Below are 17,592 nucleotides of genomic sequence, written 5' to 3'. Positions count from 1 at the left end.
TTACTTTCACTTTCTCCTGCTCAGACGGTCATGTGTGTCGGATTGTATCGCCCAACTCTTCCTCTCATTCCCCGTCACTCATTTCCTCCATCACCTCTAATCAGTGCAATTTAAACACCTCAAATTACTTATTTCTCATGAATGATAGGGGTTGGAAACACCAGAGGACCCACGATTCGATATAATCACGATACTTAGGTAACGATACAATATTATTGCATATTAAATGTTACTGCGATAAAAATATATTACAATACCAATATATTGCAATTTATTACCTTATATTCCAACTGCAAATTATCAACAACACTAACCAACACCAATTTTACCTCATAAGATAAAGTTTTCAGTCTGTTCATCTGACTTTAACCATTTTTATTGCAGCAAAATGTGACACAAAGCAGACAGACTGACCAACACCGTCATAAAACCTGTCAGAAATGCTGCATACACCTGACAAACTGAACCGCTGGCAGATTTAGCGCCCTCTGCGAGGCCAGATTAAGCCTGTGAGAGAAACATTTGACATGGAGGTATCCCGCTAACTGAATGGGAGGGATGTCGTATGCTGTAAAGCCCTCTGAGGAAAATTGTGATTTGTGATATTGGGCTTTATAAATAAAACTGAAATTGAAATGGAATTGAAATTGTTATATCCACAATCCCACATTCTTGTGCTGCGTTTTGCACGAGGTTTGCAATATTTGCTCCATTGTGAATTTGGTGTAGTTACTGCAATAAAGGTGCACAGTGGAAATAAGCAAATGGAGTCTGTCATTGTGATCAGCCTGTCATGTATGTTTAAAATCTTGTCAAATCTATCTATCTATCTATCTATCTATCTATCTATCTATCTATCTATCTATCTATCTGGAGAGGTAATCACCAGAGGATCCACAATACGATACTATCACGATACTTAAGCCATAATACAATGTTGTGCGATTTTAATTTTTATGTCCCCACATGAAGACTTTGTCAACATCAGTTTTCTAATAAGATGAAGTCTGTTCATCTCACTTCAGCCATTTTTTTGCAGCAAAATGTTTCTAGTGAACTGAAAAAGCAATTTATTATATAATTCTAGTAGGCTACCTGAAGTTAAATTTGTATTTGTCATATTAATAACTTATAAAAAAACAGATACTTGGCACTGTGTGACGATACGATATTGCCACACAAAAATATCACAATACTATGCTGTATTGATTTTATCCCCACCCATACTATCTCTGTCTATCCATCTACACATTTTTTGCTCACTGCTGCTTTCAAATGCACAGCTCCCTGAGGCATGCTTTGTGATAATACTACTACTACTGCAGAATCATGAAATGTCAAAGTCAAACATTGTTAAAGAATAAGTCAGATAAAATTGGGCTTATATATTTTTTTGTTGTCAACAAACACTATGAAAGACTGAGCTGATTATACTAATATATGTTGTCTGTGTATCTAAAGACTGATATAGCTTATTCCTCTGTGCCATAGACCCCATTGCTGTCCAATTAACTATTCAAACACATCAAAAGAGCCACGTTGTTGCACTGGGTAACATGTTTCTTCATTATAATGAACACGACCACCACCATTTTGAGTCGATCCTACAGTAAATACACCATGTTGTTACCCATCTCCGGCAGACAATAGCCTTCCACAAATGCACTATTTACTCCTGTCTGAGTAATGCTTGCAAAATACTACAGTGCCGAGCTGTTTCAGAATATTATTTAGGCTTTTTAAAAATTAAAATATATACATCAATAAACCTATTTTTAACAGATTTATACAGGAAAGTATTGAGAGACTGATACACTGTTGGTTTTGATCTTTTCATTGGATTTGCTGAGAATATACTAGAGCAGCAGTAGCTCAGTCCATAGGGTTAGGAAGCCGGTTCAAATCCCCGTTCCAGACCAAATATGGAGAGTGGACTGGTAGCTGCCGAGGTGCCCTTGAGTAAGGCACAAAACCTCCAACTGCTCGGGGCGCCTGTCAATGGGCAGTCCCTCGCACTGACACCTCTCCATTTAATGTGATAGAAAACTGAATTTCCCCTCGGGGATTAATAAAGTATTTCTTCTTCTTCTAAAAAAAACATAGACTATCGCTAAACCTATCCTTGTAAATAGGGCTACAGCTGATTCTGAACAGAATATACAACCTGTGACTTGCTCATATAGATCTAAATGAAATATGGGGTGCAGATATGGAGTGTGGTGTGAAGCACCTCACAATGCCCCACATTTTTCATGCACTCATCAGAGGCAACTTGGGGTGTTTGCTCAAGGACACCTGTATTTGTCACCCATAAATCTAACCTATGGTATGAGTGCTTTTCTGCTCTAGAAGTACAAGTCACCCAAAACCACAATATGCGGTATACATGACATAAAATACATGACGACACAACCCAATATCCAAAATAAATGCTGCCATTGTTCATTTTTTGCAAACTGCAGATACATTATGTCTAGTTATTATGAAGTGGATATGTTAAGATTCTACATTTCAGCAATGCTGTGTAGGGATCGACCGATATGGTTTTTTCAGAGCCGATGCCGATTATTATCAAACAGAGATACTGATAGCTGATATTTACAACTGATATATGCTGTAAAAATCACAGCTGACACAGAATTAAGGAAACACCAGAGGCAGGATAAAGACTCAGAATAAAGAACGAAATTTTAGATCTTTCATTAAATAGGAAAATAAATAAGTTAAAAATAAATAAATAACGAAGTTGAAGAATATAGCAGCAAAAACAGATTAATAAAAATAAATAAATAAATACATGATAATTAGGATTGGGTCGGTATGAGAAAAAAACAACCGGTCCGGTTTTTGTAAAAAACCGCATCAAGTCAGTAATACCGGATTTTCGCCACTTGGGGCCGCNGCGCACAGGGCTTGCGGACGTCCACTTTTACCGGGCGGACCTCCGCGGTGTCCGCTCCGCGTACGTTCTGCCCGAGTATGCGGCCCGGTCGGTCTCAAAAAATAAAACCCGGTCCAAGACGGAGTACCGGACCGAATTGGTATTACCGAGAACCGACCCAACCCTAATGATAATCATGAATACAAAATTTAAAAAACAAAATGAAAAACAATTAAAAATAAAATAAAATATAATATAATAAAATAAAGGAGAGCTCAATTAAAAGCCAGGCTAAAAAGGGAGGTCTTGAGTTTGCTTTTAAGAGCCTAGAGTGGTACATGCAGGCAGTGAGAAGCACGCCAGGGGCGCAGCCAAAGAAAACAACATATCAGCAGAAAAAAATCACCAATACCGATAACCCTAAAAATTGATAATATCGGCCTCAATAATCGGCCAGGGCGATTATCTGTCGACCCCTAATGCTGTGGTTAACGTATGGTTGGGTTTAGGCACAAAAGCCACGGATGAGAACATGTTTGGGCTTAAGATACCCCATTTTGGTGACTACACAGCAGCTGAAAGATGCAGCGATGTCTCTGTACAAACACAATCTCTTTAAATGGCACTATCTGGCAGGAAGTGCATCAATGTCTCCATAAAAACAACCCCTTTTCATGACACTATTCACGGTGGAAAAACAGCAATGAGTCACTAAAAAGCACTGATGGTTGGGGGGTAAAAAGCTGCTGGAAGACACAGCGATGACTCACTAAAAAAACAGTTTTGTTGTATATTGATCCTCAATAGTGGTCTGCAGCTTGCCAGGCATCACACCTGGATGTCACCCCATCCACCATCCCCACCACCTTTGGATAAAACACTCAGCTCATATACTATGGCTGGCCTACAGAATGACATGTGAGAGCTACAAATCCTTGATGCAGTGGTTTGCCTCACTTTACTTTAAGATGATCTCAAACAGTGGCGAAGGGAGAACAAAGACATTTAACAACGATCAGGATTAGACTGAGCAGCACTGCGGTCCAACAAGGTGTCAGGGTTTGTTTCATTGAGAAATTAATACCCGACCATTCTTCAAAATGGGGCTGAAATCACCCCTGGCATCCTCTTTTGCCAACTCACATTACCGTAATTATTTCAGAATTTGCCTTGTAATCCAAGCTGAGAATCCTACCCAGAACGAATGGGATGTCAGCTTTATGCAACTACTTGTAAAGGCATTACAGGGCGTTAAGTCCCGCGTGGATTTGAATTGGTCTCAGCAGTACAGGATTAGAAGCAGCGGGGATTAGACCTTCCCTAGAGGAAATACGGGAGCAGGGGTGGCCGAGGGACTCAAGATATAGAATACATATTGCTTGATAAACTGGCTGCAACAGGAAGCTGAGAAGCGTCAATTATACTTCACCTCAGTAAACTGTGTCAAACTGCACTTTTTCATTAATGTGATACAGAATGGATAAATGATCCTTCCTCCGTCTGTCTCTACATAATCAGTTTAATCTGCTTTTGCCACAGGTATGACACTGTTGGGTATTCATGTGGTGCAAAGTGACGGTAGCCCTGTGGTTGCCAGAATTTATTTTCTCACAGTGTGGATGATGAAAACAATCACAATGACAATGTGATGGCTATTACGGGATACAGCAGAGACGCAGTGTTCTGCTCATGGACTTCACTTAACGCTTTCACATGCACCTGAAGCTCCTTCCTGCTTCTCTCTCTGCCCACTCATCGACTACATCCTGCCGTTTCCTCGCCAATAAAAGACAGGTGCATCCAGAAAGTGGACTAATGTATGAGCTTGTGCGTCAGTGGTCATCCACAATCATCCTCTGCGGAATCACTGACCTCAGGGCCATTTCATTCCGGCTAAACACACTGACCCACACTTCCATTAGCAGCCTAATGTGATTGCAGAGCCCTGCGGTGGCGCAGAAAAGCTGAGTCCAGTCCGAGCTAACAGACTTGCATGAAGACAAACGACCACAATTCAGCACGTTACGGCAATGGGTTATTCTGTTAGCCGCCAGCCAGGAAGTGAGTGGGAAATGCAGGATCTGAGGATGAAGCCAGAGCTACAGGGGATGGGAGAGGGATGGCCTGTGTCTCCCTGGCGCCTGTGAGTTTGGGGATGTACCTGACTGAGGCCAGAATTGGCATCACCTTAGGATAGAGGTTTCCAAAAATAGTGGGGGAGGGAGGGACGTGAGGCAAATGTACTGCCAGGGATAAAAGGGACAGGTGTATGCAGGCATGAGGGGACTACTGAACAGGCCTACCAGCACAGGCCCAGGAGCCCAAAGTGTCAGGAGGCCCCCGGCCCTCGCCTGCAAAATGCAACTGAAATTAAAAATGACTGAAAAGTGATTCAAAATAACCATAAAGAGATCCAAAGGAACTGCAGAGTGACACAACCATCTTGTTCACGATACTACGGTATAATTCTTAATATCACATCAAAAATTCATATCGTGATACTCGCAATATTTCGATTTGTTGACATATTGACATCATACTGCTATGAATGGCAGCGACAAGCATGGACAAAAGCGAAGTTATTACTGACGCCGTGGTGGTTCCAAAAAGAGGAGCAGCTTCAGTAGTGTGGAATAAACTGTGGCGTCCTGAATGTTTTATGAACAGCCCCAGACTTTGGATTAATCTTGTCACATAATCTGTGACAAGATTAATATTGTTTTTGTTTAGTTTTTACTGAATATTTGAAGCAAACTGTAAAACTAGATCACTTATTTTGTTGCAATTCTAACCAACAAATTATATTTATCAATATCGCAAAAATACTCTCAAACATTGTGATATTATTTTAGGGCCCCTACCTCTACACTAAATTACCTCAAAAAGACACTACACATCTTCACAGAGATACAAAACCACAACAAGATGCATTATGATACAAATACATGCAAAACAACTGCACAAAATGAGGCTAAACAACTGTAAGGTGTGTAGGAGAGGTGGGGGTCCTTTTCTATATCTGTGCCCAGGGGCCCATTGTCTGACAATGCACCTCTGTATGCTAACACAACAGGAATTTAACTACTGTGGTTTGACCCCCTGCTAATCAACAGCAGCAGTGGTACACAGTGAATGGAGACATTCAAGCTAGCATTAGCTACATTAGAACCCAATTTCTACAATTTGCGACTATACTGTACTTCTTCTCCGAGTCATAATTCAGGCAAATGTACACGCACAGACATAATACACAAATGCTCATACTCAGCGTGACTTACACTTTCCGAGGATGTCACCATGTCCGATGTCCATGTTGTTTAAACGTCCGAAAATCTGCGTAGAAATAGTTGAAAAAAGACGCTCCGTACGACTCCAGATCTTGCATGAGAAACACAGCATTTTAAAGTTTTCTTCGGTATTCAAGTAATTCCGCGATAGTTGTCGGAATATACATGGGTACATTGTTAACAGGAACTGCTAATAGCTAATTCGGCATACTTTTAATAGTGCCACACTGTCGAAATATGAACAAATGTGAGCTAGAAACATGCAAACAAAATTGTAGCCTACATGCTAACATGCTATGTTAGCTTCAGCTTCTCCTTCTTCTTCTACTACTACTTATATCACCAAATGGCATGGAGTGCGGATGAGAATGTGTCCTATGTATAATATTATTTAAAAGAAACTTCTCAGTCGTGATAATTAACACAGTCTAAGACACTGGAATAATAATAACACTAATTTCTTGAATTCTTTTGTAGAATATCTAATTAGATCAAACTGTGCTTTTATCTTTGTGAGGTTTTGAAACAAATGCCCTCTTCTTCCTCATATTTCTGACAATAATTTGCTATAACATGCTCTACTATTTGTTCTTGCCCACAGTAATCACATCGACCTGTGTTATGTTTACCTGTTTTGAATAGTGTACTGTTTGGTTAGTAATGATGCTCTTGATGTCTGTTTTGCAGAAGCTAACTACCAAATCAGTGTGATTGTTTATTGCAGCCTCATTTGCAACTGAATCTGCCTTTTTATTCCCTTTGATACCAATATACGCTGGCACCCATAAAAATATTACTGTACAACCCATCATTTTAATTCTGTTTTATGTTTGTTGTTCTATTGAAATGTCTGTTGTTTCAGTAACTGTAAACTAACAAGTTAGGAGCGGTATTTTGCCTCCTGTTTACATCCCCCAAGACATTATGGGAACTGTAGTTTCAATGTGTCAGGGTGTTTATGGTCCCCTCTTCCATATTTGTCCAAATTGGTAGGTCGCTCAACAAAAAGACATGAATACAGATTTCGGCTCTATGCAATTTTTAACCAGCAAAGTTTATTTATATATAACAACAGTACAAAGTGAATCCTTGGCTTGCAAAATAGGTGTGCTTCATATTTACAATAGGTACACAATAATATATTATAACAAAATCAAAGCAAATAAAAAAAAACAAGAGAACAACCTTTTTTTAAATACTTTAAAGTTTCTTACAATTTTCACAACACTTTTATAAAACAAGAAGAACAGACAGCCATTATTATTATCATCATCGTCATCATCATCATTGCCAGTAATTACTATTTTACAGAACTCCAGTGTCTACAAAGGGTTTGTTTACAATGTGTTTAAAATGGAAGGATACTCATTTTATACTCGGTGATATCTTGATACACTGATCGGGATTTCGATTCGTCTGTCAGATGCCGTGAAGCAAACCAAAAAAAAAATGCTGATTAAATGCTTTGTTTCGTATAAGGAATGACACGTGCCAGTCAAAACTACAACACCATCTCTTCGGCAACACGTTACACCGAGAGCAACATAAAAAAGTGCACAAAGCATTTTCAATTAGCAATCAGCTGGAGCTGAAATGAGGTTGTGTTCATGAGCATCTATCCATATCTCACACAACTGGCAGTCAAATGGGATTCTGCGCTGCAGAAAGAGTAAACAAACTTTTATTTTTTTCAGTTCAAACTGAATCAAAATGTTCCCAGAAATGAGTGTACAGCATGGAAACACAAAAAAATCTCTTTCACAAAGAAAAAAAGAAAAGGTGCATTCAGCTGTGATGCAAGACGTGTACAGATGGGCTTTCGGGAAGAATTGCAGTTAGGCTAATGACGGCGTGGATCGATATGGAATACCAGGCAGAACTAAATTAAAATGCATGCAAAAATCACGCCAGACAAAAAAAGGAAACATCCTGATATAAATGAGAGGAGAAAAATCAAAGCCAACCAATTTGTGTGCGTCTGATTACGTTCGTCACATTTTCTGAATACAGGGGAGCTCATCTGAGAGTTGGAAAGACTCTAATAAACATACATTTGTTTTTCATCCCTTGCAAAAAGGAAAAAAGGCATTTAGGTCCTGTTAAAATGATAAAAAGCATTACTCCATACAAGCAATGTGAGGTATGAGGAGGATACATTTCTATTTGCTGAGATTGGGAAGACACCTTAATCAAAAAGGAAGAAGCTTTATGTTTCGTGTATGTTCTGTATATGTGCGCCATTGTGTACCTAGACGGGGGTCAGGGAGCGAGAAGGTGCTTTTTCAGATGAGGGAACAAATTACAACTACTTATTTTCCCACTTCTGCCCCCACTGGCCGGACACAGTAATAGCGTGTCAATCATCACCTCATCCTACATTTCTCCTTGCCTGTTAGTTTGATGTTTTTTTTTTTTCTTTCTTTCCATCTCCTGATCACACTGTGCACACAACTGACTCAGATCAAAGAGCAGCTTCAAAGCCGGAGCAGGAAACTAGAGCTAAAGGGGTTCTCTCTCTTTCTACCTCTCCCTCTCTCCTCATTTCTCAACACTTCTCTTCAAACAGCTCAGGCGAGCCGAGTGCTGAGCAAGGCAATGTCTGCCAGAGCCCGGCCGTACCCTCTTCACCTTCCCTTTTTACTTTATCTCGCTAAGACAGTTCTCAGCAGAGCACCGGTGCTGGGTATCACCGAAAAAACTATTGGGCTCCGGAGCGCCGAAAGGACTGTGCCCGAGTCGAGGACTAATAAGATCAGGAACACTGAGCAGGTGGGTATCTAAGGCCACAGAGAGAAGAAGCACCTTTCACCCACTACTGGTGTTTGTCATGCTCTCAACACACACAACTGCAGTATACTGTGCAAACCTTTAATACTACCTATTTTCAAGTACTTGATGTAAACAACAAGCAAACACATATCCCGGAAGAAAATGAAATTACCGATCCAGAGGATGGAATCTACAGTTTGTTGTCATCCAGCTAGGAAGTCGGAAGGTTACATCAGCCTTTTCACTTTTGGTTTCAGTCAGGAGACGCGTCCACGTCACATGAAACATACTTATTTTTTATGCGTTTTTCATGTTTTGTCCCTCGTTCCCAGATCTCTGTCCTCCTGCTTATGTTTTGTACCTTTCATGAGTTTCAGAACTCACCGTTCCAGTTACATGAGCTTCAACTTTAACCGGCTCTACACTCCAAAATGAGAGCTTTGCTCCCTCTGTAAAGCATAAACCGATTTTTGACACATTAATGAGCTATTGGAAACAACAGGATCTTTTGGCACTTAGTCAAACTAAACCCACAACCCAGGCGCCAGAAAAAATATTGGCATTGTATGTTTCTGCAAACCACCGATACATTACATCTGTGTGTTAGACGGAGTGCTGTGATCTGAACAGAAGAAAAAGAAACTGCTGAAATATCAGTTGTAAAATAGACATAACTGTTTCCTTTCTGGTTACAATTAGGGATGTTAGTTTCCGTTGATTTTCCTTCTGACAGACCGACACCCATTAATTGGTAACGAACCGCTAATTTTTAAGAAAAAATGTGGCGCTCCATTGACTCAGGGTGCTTTCAGACCTAGAGTTGTCGTTCTTTTTAATGTTATGGGATATACATGTCTTGCCTTTTATTTTATTTTCTGTTTGCTAACAAACAATCAGCTAATTACGTTAGAATGCAGAAGCATAGCACCCACTGCCCATCCTCCAGTCTCCAATGGTTATCTAACGTTAGACTTGGCCGCTCTGCCATGTGCACCACCTGGGCCAGATGGGAGCTAACTGCAACGCCGTTCATTCGCAATTACCACTGGTAACGCCAACCCGGTGGTGAAACAAGGTTGCAGGGGTAAACATGGTAACCACAACTCTGATCTGATGCTCAGTGTTAGATACATGGAAACAGAGGAAGCCGTACTCTGCGTTCATTTAATCGGATGATACGGACGAAATGGAGCAGTATCACTGAAGATCGGTGGGCGGTGTAGCGTAGTTCAATGCCCCCACTGAAAGAGACGACGAAGACATTTAAAAAATTGCAGAACGAATCAGTAATTAAGTAGAAATAATTCTCTGTCTCTACATTATTACGACCTCCTCCACCGTCGACATGTTTGTAGCTGTCTAAATCCTTTGCCCTTGCCCTCTTCTGCCATCTAGTGGCTGAATCTGTGCCAACGCAAAGGACACACGGAAGTCTGAGGTGACATTTACAATATTTGAAACGGATAGTAGTGGATAAGTTGACGCTTTATGTTTCTTTACCTTTCAACAACACTGTGGCAAACATGTGGTGGGGTTAAGGTGCAAAAAACACATGTTTATAGTTAGGAAAAGATCATATTTGGGTTTTAAAAACCCGGTTGTAGTGGCACAATCATGGCTGGAGAAGCTGTCGATGTCTCTGTAAAAAAAAAATTTGTGACACTATCCAAAGTGGATTCTGACAGGTTGCTAGAAACATCCATAGTTGAGTGGCTAAAAAGCCGCTGGAAACACAGCTTGGCAGGTGAGTCTCGCCTTGGTGTCACGCAATCCACCATCCCTTTCACCTCTCAGTGACAAAGTCAGCTAGTATACTTTGCCACTTTAGGAATGTTGATACAACTGTAATGTATTTGTGGTTTGCAGGAACGTACATCATCATATATTCTTCTGGCGGCTGGGCTGAAACCCACTGAGCTAAGCTTCTTATTGTCTGTGCGAGGACATGGGTGGTGGTTGGGTAAGATCTCCCATCAGCTAACATCAAAACTAGCCAACAAGACCCAGGGCGACTCATTGGCACTTGATAAAAATCAAAGATGGACCCTTAGAACACTTCAGATGTGTGATAGCATGCATGCAAAGTACACATAAAGTCAATCAAGTTCCCAAAGAGATACAAACCGTGGTTATATAACGGAGAGTTTCAGCCTACGGAGACAAATTGCTCTTGTCTGGTCTCTGTTAACTGCTAGCTGCATGTACTGCGCCGTGTGAGCAGCTGAGTCACAGCCGTGACGGCCACAGTGCGGACGATACACACTCTCCTCTAGCACAAAGTGATTTTGGGTAAATAATGTTTGGGAAGCAGTTGGACGGGCTGGAGCCAGGACGGACAAATGGAGTTGTTCACTTGACGAGCTACTGCAAATATCTACGGAGCTCAGTTCAACTGAGCCCCTTTCTGTTTGCACAACTCAAATAGACATACAAACAAACAAATTAAAAAACATTTGTACATTCACATACACTGATTGGCAACCGGTACATACACAGATGACCTAACTGCTGAAAAAAAGCCTCGGACACCAGGTTGATGCTGATTTAAGGTCATCTCCTAAAATACACTATCATCTCCGTCATCCTCAGGTTTAGGTGCAAGCATGCTGGCTGGACTGTGACCACCACGAGTCCCGTCGACTCTTAGATGATGAGCACGAGTTTCATGTTTTCCTGTACACTTCTGATTGGATAAAGAGCAGAGGTTTTGTCCGTGTCGTGTGAAGCATCAGTTCGAGGAGGGAAGGAGTGAGAGAAGACATGGACCATGGCCTGCTTTCACCACCACGCCGCCCTGATGAAGCGTTACGCTCTTTATGTCTTTATACAACAACACTTCTGGGATCCTGGGTGGATATTTCAACTGCAACTGATAATATTCAAATGTACAAGTACAAAAATAAAATCTGAGAAATCTGAATGCAAACTCAGCTGTCCAACGTGAGAGCTGCTTCTCTGCTTCTCGCCTTTTTTTTTTTTTTTTGTCTCCATTTCACACTCAGATGTGAGTTTCTGACTGAGTGGAGAATAAATCTGTTCCTCCATTCGCTCTCGCGGACTTTGCAGGAGTCTTCCTCAGTACGACACAAACACACACTCATGCACACACACGCACACACCCCCCCCTCCCCCACACGACATACAATTTCCTGTCAAACTGAGAGAAAATATCCTTTGAGAAAAAGAAACAAACAAAAAATAAATAAATACAAGCCATGTTGTTGCCTCCTCTGCTGATGTTCCTTCCTTACGCCATTATCGGCTCCAGCTGCAGGGCCTCTGTTGCAGTCCGCGGGCCCTTAGCTGGCGCCATCATGGAAGGAGGTGAGAGAATCACAAACTAAAGCAGTTGTATGTCTGTCCGGCTGTGGATGCAGAGAGGTCCCAGGTCTGGTTCGTGGTTGAAGCTCCCACGATGAGAGGTAAGTAATGCTGGACCTTTTTTCGAGGAGGTCCTGTAAGAGACTGTGGTCCTGTCTCTCTCGTTCTCTCTCTCGTTGAGTTGCGGCCACTCTCAGCTCTCGAGAGACATGGCAGAGATAAGCTGCTCCACCTTGTAGGCCAACCTCTGCTTCCTCGCCTGTTCGTCCTGCTCCAGGGCCGCTGTGATCTGTACAGAGCGAAAAACTGTGGTCAAACACCAGCCATAAAAACACCACTGCATCCTTGTTGGTTCTCATTAGGGATGTCAGTTTCGGTTAATTTAGCCAGTAAATAGCCAAAGAGAAAACACAAAATGATGCGAAAACAAGAGGCCTTTCTTTTCTCTTCTCTCCATTGACTCTGTGCTTTAGCATCGCATTTCAAAGCACTATCTAATCATTCATTCACTCAATTTCTATAATCGCTTATCCTGTTGGGGGTTGCGGGGGGGCTGGACTCTATCCTAGCTCACACTGGGCGAGAGGTGGGGTACACCCTGGACAGGTCACCAGACTATCAAACAAATAACACAGACACAGAAAACCATTCACACGTTCACACCAGTCATCAATTAATCTGCATGTCTTTGGACTGTGGGAGGAAGCTGGAGTACCTGGAGGAAACCCACACTGACACGGGGAGAACATGCAAACTCCACACAAAAGGGCTCCCCACCCTGGGTTCGAAACAGGAACCCACTATCGTGCCATCCGCCTGGAAAATGTGATTGTACAATCCTATGACATTTTCAGGATTGCCATGACCCTGTATATAGCTTCATTTTGAGCCGCAAACTTCTTAAACATGGTTAACTATGTTAGCACTACTACCTCTGCTGATGCTGCGAACGGCGCTAACAGTGCTAATGTAGTAAACAATGCTAAAGGAGGTTTGCAGCTTAAAATGGACTCACTAAGGTGACCTGGGGGGAGAACAGAGGGTGGGCACAATGTAATGTAATCACTGAATGAGCGACTAGCTAACTAGCACCCATGCAACCTAAATGGTGCGCAGTGTTAGCTTAGCGCAGGGCTAGCTTAACAGTGGAGACCAGAGGGTGCTATGTTTCCACATGTTCATGCTGCTAACCGGCTGTCTGTCTCCCACCATATCCAGGTGATGGACAGTAGTAAACTGAAGGGTAGCAAAATTAACCTATAGAGCAACATGCGTAACCGGTCAATTAATTAAATAATTCTCAACGGTTAACTGATTAATGACAAACTGTTGACATCCCTAATTATAATACGTTAGATTTAATAGCAGATTCTTGCTGCAGTACAACCTGTTCTCTTAGGTTTCTATATGGACACCACATGAAAGAATGAAGAAAAGAATTACATCACTGTCTGTGTCTCTGACAACATGGAGAAATATTTGTGTATTAGCCTTTCCCCGTTTTATCTTCTGAGCCCATTTCTTGTAAATTTGGCATTTGTCAAGTCGGGTTCAAAAGGAATTCAGACAGGCTCTCCTCTTCATTCTCTCATCTGGTGTCTGCCTTGTCAGGATGAATCTGTGTCAGAGTGGCAGCACTGCACATGGCAAAGGCCTTTAATATGATCATAAAACAGCAGAAAATACTACAATATGGGCCATGTCTTCATCACCTTTGATATGGATGTCAGTATCCACATGCAGTGGCTTTTACTTCAACATATTTAACATATGGTTTCTGGTTTGCGCCTGTTTGCCACCGCAGGTTGATTTTTACATCAAACTACAGCAGACGTTTCACTCAATTATTCAGGATTCAAACAAAATATTAATTGACCACTCTTATGCAATGTGTAGTTTCAAATATTCTGAGGTAAGAGATGAATAATAAATTAAAGCAGGGGGAAACTGTCACCCACAATGTAAAAAAAAACGAAACAGAAAAGATGACAAAAATTAAAAGGGAAAGTTTTTTCTTTACTCATGCATTGTATTAATCAGTCAGAGACTCAGCAAAGGCAGGGACACATAGGCTATATCTTCAGTAGCTAGCTAGCTAACCCTACACTTTTCAGGGTTTGATTTTGGTTTTGGAACAGGGAAGAAATGTATATCTTTTTCCAACCTCTCCAGGTAACGAGTACCATTAATACACGACGTGCCCCAGGCACAACATTTAGCTCCAAATCCACAAAACCAGCCTGAAAATGAAGGAAATCTGAAACAATGGAGCACAGCTGTGTTGCTGTCGCACCCTGGTCTGAGCCGGCCCGATGCTACGTTATGATTGGCTAGTCTGCATCCAGGGGCGGGACTTAGCGAAGGGTCAATTGACTGCATGTCTACATGCATCTGGACAGACATGGATGTAAACTGTAACTGCAGCTTGCCTGGTTGTGGAGGCATACAATCACGAGGCAGTAACTCTAGTTGCTAATAAAATTTGATGAAGACATTTCCCTCTGTATTCTACTGAAACATCATTTGTATCAGCACCATCTCTGTCCTCCACCTGCCCTGCTTTGAGCTTCTGCTGCTCCATTCTGCTCCCTCTGACTTTATTTCCCCCCACACTCACCTGTCTCATTTATTGACTCCTGCTGCACTGATAGTATAAATTCCTACAAATAAATTATTTTGAAATTATTAGTGTGTACAGTTTTTCTCAGGTGAAGTTGAACTCTGCTCTTATTAAATGTTTTGGACTGTTTACTTCATTAACTGAGTACTTCTGTGCAGCGTATTGTTTTCTTCCCTGTGCTTGGTGATCTCAGATAAATCCTCCTCTGAACTCCATCCTGAGCTCCTTCACTTGCTGATTTTACCTGGAGGGCAGTCCAAGGCGCTGATTGTGTAATGAGCTGCTGCCTCTGCAAATCAGCCACTAATTGCAGGCAGATTGTGAGCGCAAATTGAACAAAAGGCGTGCCGCAAATTTGCCCCTGCGCTTTAATGTACGTTTACCTTGCCCTCGGTGTTCCCAAGCTGTTCGTAACTGGCGAAGGTTAGTGGGGTCAGCTCGGAGTCTTCAGTAGACTTCCCCAAAGCCCAGAGGTCTAGTGAGACCTGAGCTTAACAAGGCGGAGTGTCTGATCTGGAGAGTAGAAAGTGAATGTCTACAAGCTCTCAGCGTGCTGCTCTGTCCTTTTCGTCTGTGCCGAATTAGAGTGGACTATCCGTTATATAGGGCTCTCATGAGCAGAATCATACAGCAACACACACACACACACACACACACTGTCAGATCACAGGAAGCGTAAAAAGGTAGGGAGGAAGATCAGGGAGGAAAGAGAAAGAGAGTGCATTTATGGAGACATTCTGCTTCTAATGTCAGCTCCTCCTCTGGGACGCATTAGCCTGACCTTTATGTCGGACTACAGTATCTCTCCCTCTTTCCCTCTCTTTCTATCTCTTATTTTCTCTCTCCTCCCCCTCCTTCCTGTACGTTCCTTCTCTTTTTACCCATTATCCAGTCAGCTTCCCCTTTGCTCTCCATGAATCTCACACACCCACTTTGCTGCCTCTGCAGTTGCTGCTGCCTGATGCACACATGCACGGAGACACATGCAAACTCATTTTGCACACTCCGCACATGTCGCGCCATCGCTCCTGCAGTGCCTGCTGCCTCGCAGAGTGCAGTGCGTTAAAAACCTCACCTAGCATTAGCGCTTCTTCATTCTTACTCAGTGCCTCACAAAGGGCCGTGTGTCAGGCTAACCGGGCCAGAGCTGCAGCCTACTTAAATGGATTTGGGAGACGGCAGTGGGAGCTGCACCTGCATACAGTGCTACAGATTAATAATAGATTGCTATCGGGGCCCGATGAGGAGGAGGAAATGCTCTGCCTGTAGCTGCCAGCCTTTAAGAGCACTTAAGCAGATGAGTGGAAGATGGTAGGTGGGCAGACAGATACTGTGTTCTGCAACAGGACAGGCGGCAAACAAAGGTTCACCATGCTATGGAGGGAAAAAAGAGAACAAGAATGTTGCTGACATGTTTTACAGACAACAAGCAGGAGTCAACTTTTACTGCATAAAAGGTGGCAGAGCTGCCAAAACAAAATCCTGAAAACAGTGATGGGTGGACCGACTCTTCTCACAGTATCTGTTTCTTTTAAGATGATACATACAAATTTATCAAACCTTTCGAGTTTGGATACGTTTTGCAAAATATGGTGTTGGGGGCCCTTCACTAAGTCCTGCCTCTGACAACAACACAGCTCTAATGCAGTCGTTTCAGATTTCCTTCATTTTCAGGCTGGTTTTGTGGATTTGGAGCTAAATGTTGTGCCTGGGGCACGTCGTGTATTAATGATACTCGTTACCCGGAGAGGTTGGAAAAAGACATACGTTTCTTCCCTGTTACAAAACCAAAATCAAACCCTGAAAAGTGTAGGGTTAGCTAGCTAGCTACTGAAGATATAGCCTACTGAATGTATACACATGCTGCTTTTGCTTTTTAATGATTATAACAGTGACACAAAGACCGACCCTGCTGTACTGGAACCAGTGAAGGGAAGCAGGGAAACTTTGCTGATATTGAACCAGCTGTGTGTCATCACAGTGTGTGCAGATGAACGTTGTTTGAAGATCCCAGCCCGTCTGGCGGCAGAGGTCCAGGTGCTGGCAGCAAACCCCATTCATCTGCACACACTGTGATGCCACACAGCTTGTTCAATATCAGCAAAGTTTCCCTTTATATTCATTGTCTTGTGTGGCGATCAGCAGTGATGTGGTGGTTCACTTTTACACTGTGATCTGTAGCCTATAGTTCGGCTTTAGCTTCTAACTATCTTTGTCTTTTTAACCTGTTGTTGCTGCTGAGTCAGTTTGACATCCTGGATATATCCTTCAAACACAGACTGTAGACCCCTCTGTCTGCTTCTCTCTGGAATCACTCTTTCATTTCTTCAAAAATATGATAACATTTCTTCAGGGAGTGCAGTTAGCTACAGTGTGGGCTCCATGCTTACTGCGGCAGCTTGACGGACCATCACAAAGGGGCGGGGCTTAGAGAATTAACCAAAAATACTCTTGATATTAAATGTCTTTCATTTGTTGTTTCTACAGTGATGCATTTTTGCAGACAGATAAGGAAATGTTTATATGTCATATTTCTTAAAGGGAGTTTGGAGTCATATTTTCCATCGGGAGCAGGATGGGAAATAATCTCAAAAGGAATCTAGTTGCAGTCTTACAAATATCAACCCTGCGAGATCCCCAGTCTTTACAAAATCTTATAATGTGTGACTAAAAACTCAAACTGTCTTTAGATGTGAGAGAGCGTCAGACTTTAG

General features: G+C 42.1%; 1 protein-coding gene across 1 annotated transcript in view; it reads right to left on the bottom strand.

Moving 5' to 3' along the window:
* Window positions 1-7,199: 7,199 nt before the first annotated feature.
* Window positions 7,200-17,592, bottom strand: part of plxna2 (plexin A2) — a 272,248-nt gene continuing 261,855 nt past the window's right edge. Inside the window, exon 32 of the mRNA XM_050064354.1 lies at window positions 7,200-12,547. Coding sequence (XP_049920311.1) covers window positions 12,452-12,547 — 96 coding nt within the window. The 3' untranslated portion in view covers window positions 7,200-12,451. The remainder of the gene's footprint in view (window positions 12,548-17,592) is intronic.

This window comes from Epinephelus moara, chromosome 16, assembly GCF_006386435.1.
Source record: "Epinephelus moara isolate mb chromosome 16, YSFRI_EMoa_1.0, whole genome shotgun sequence".
NCBI classification, from domain to species: Eukaryota; Metazoa; Chordata; class Actinopteri; order Perciformes; family Serranidae; genus Epinephelus; species Epinephelus moara.
The sequence above is the reverse complement of the archived record's forward strand: the minus strand, read 5'-3'. Positions and strand labels throughout refer to the sequence as shown.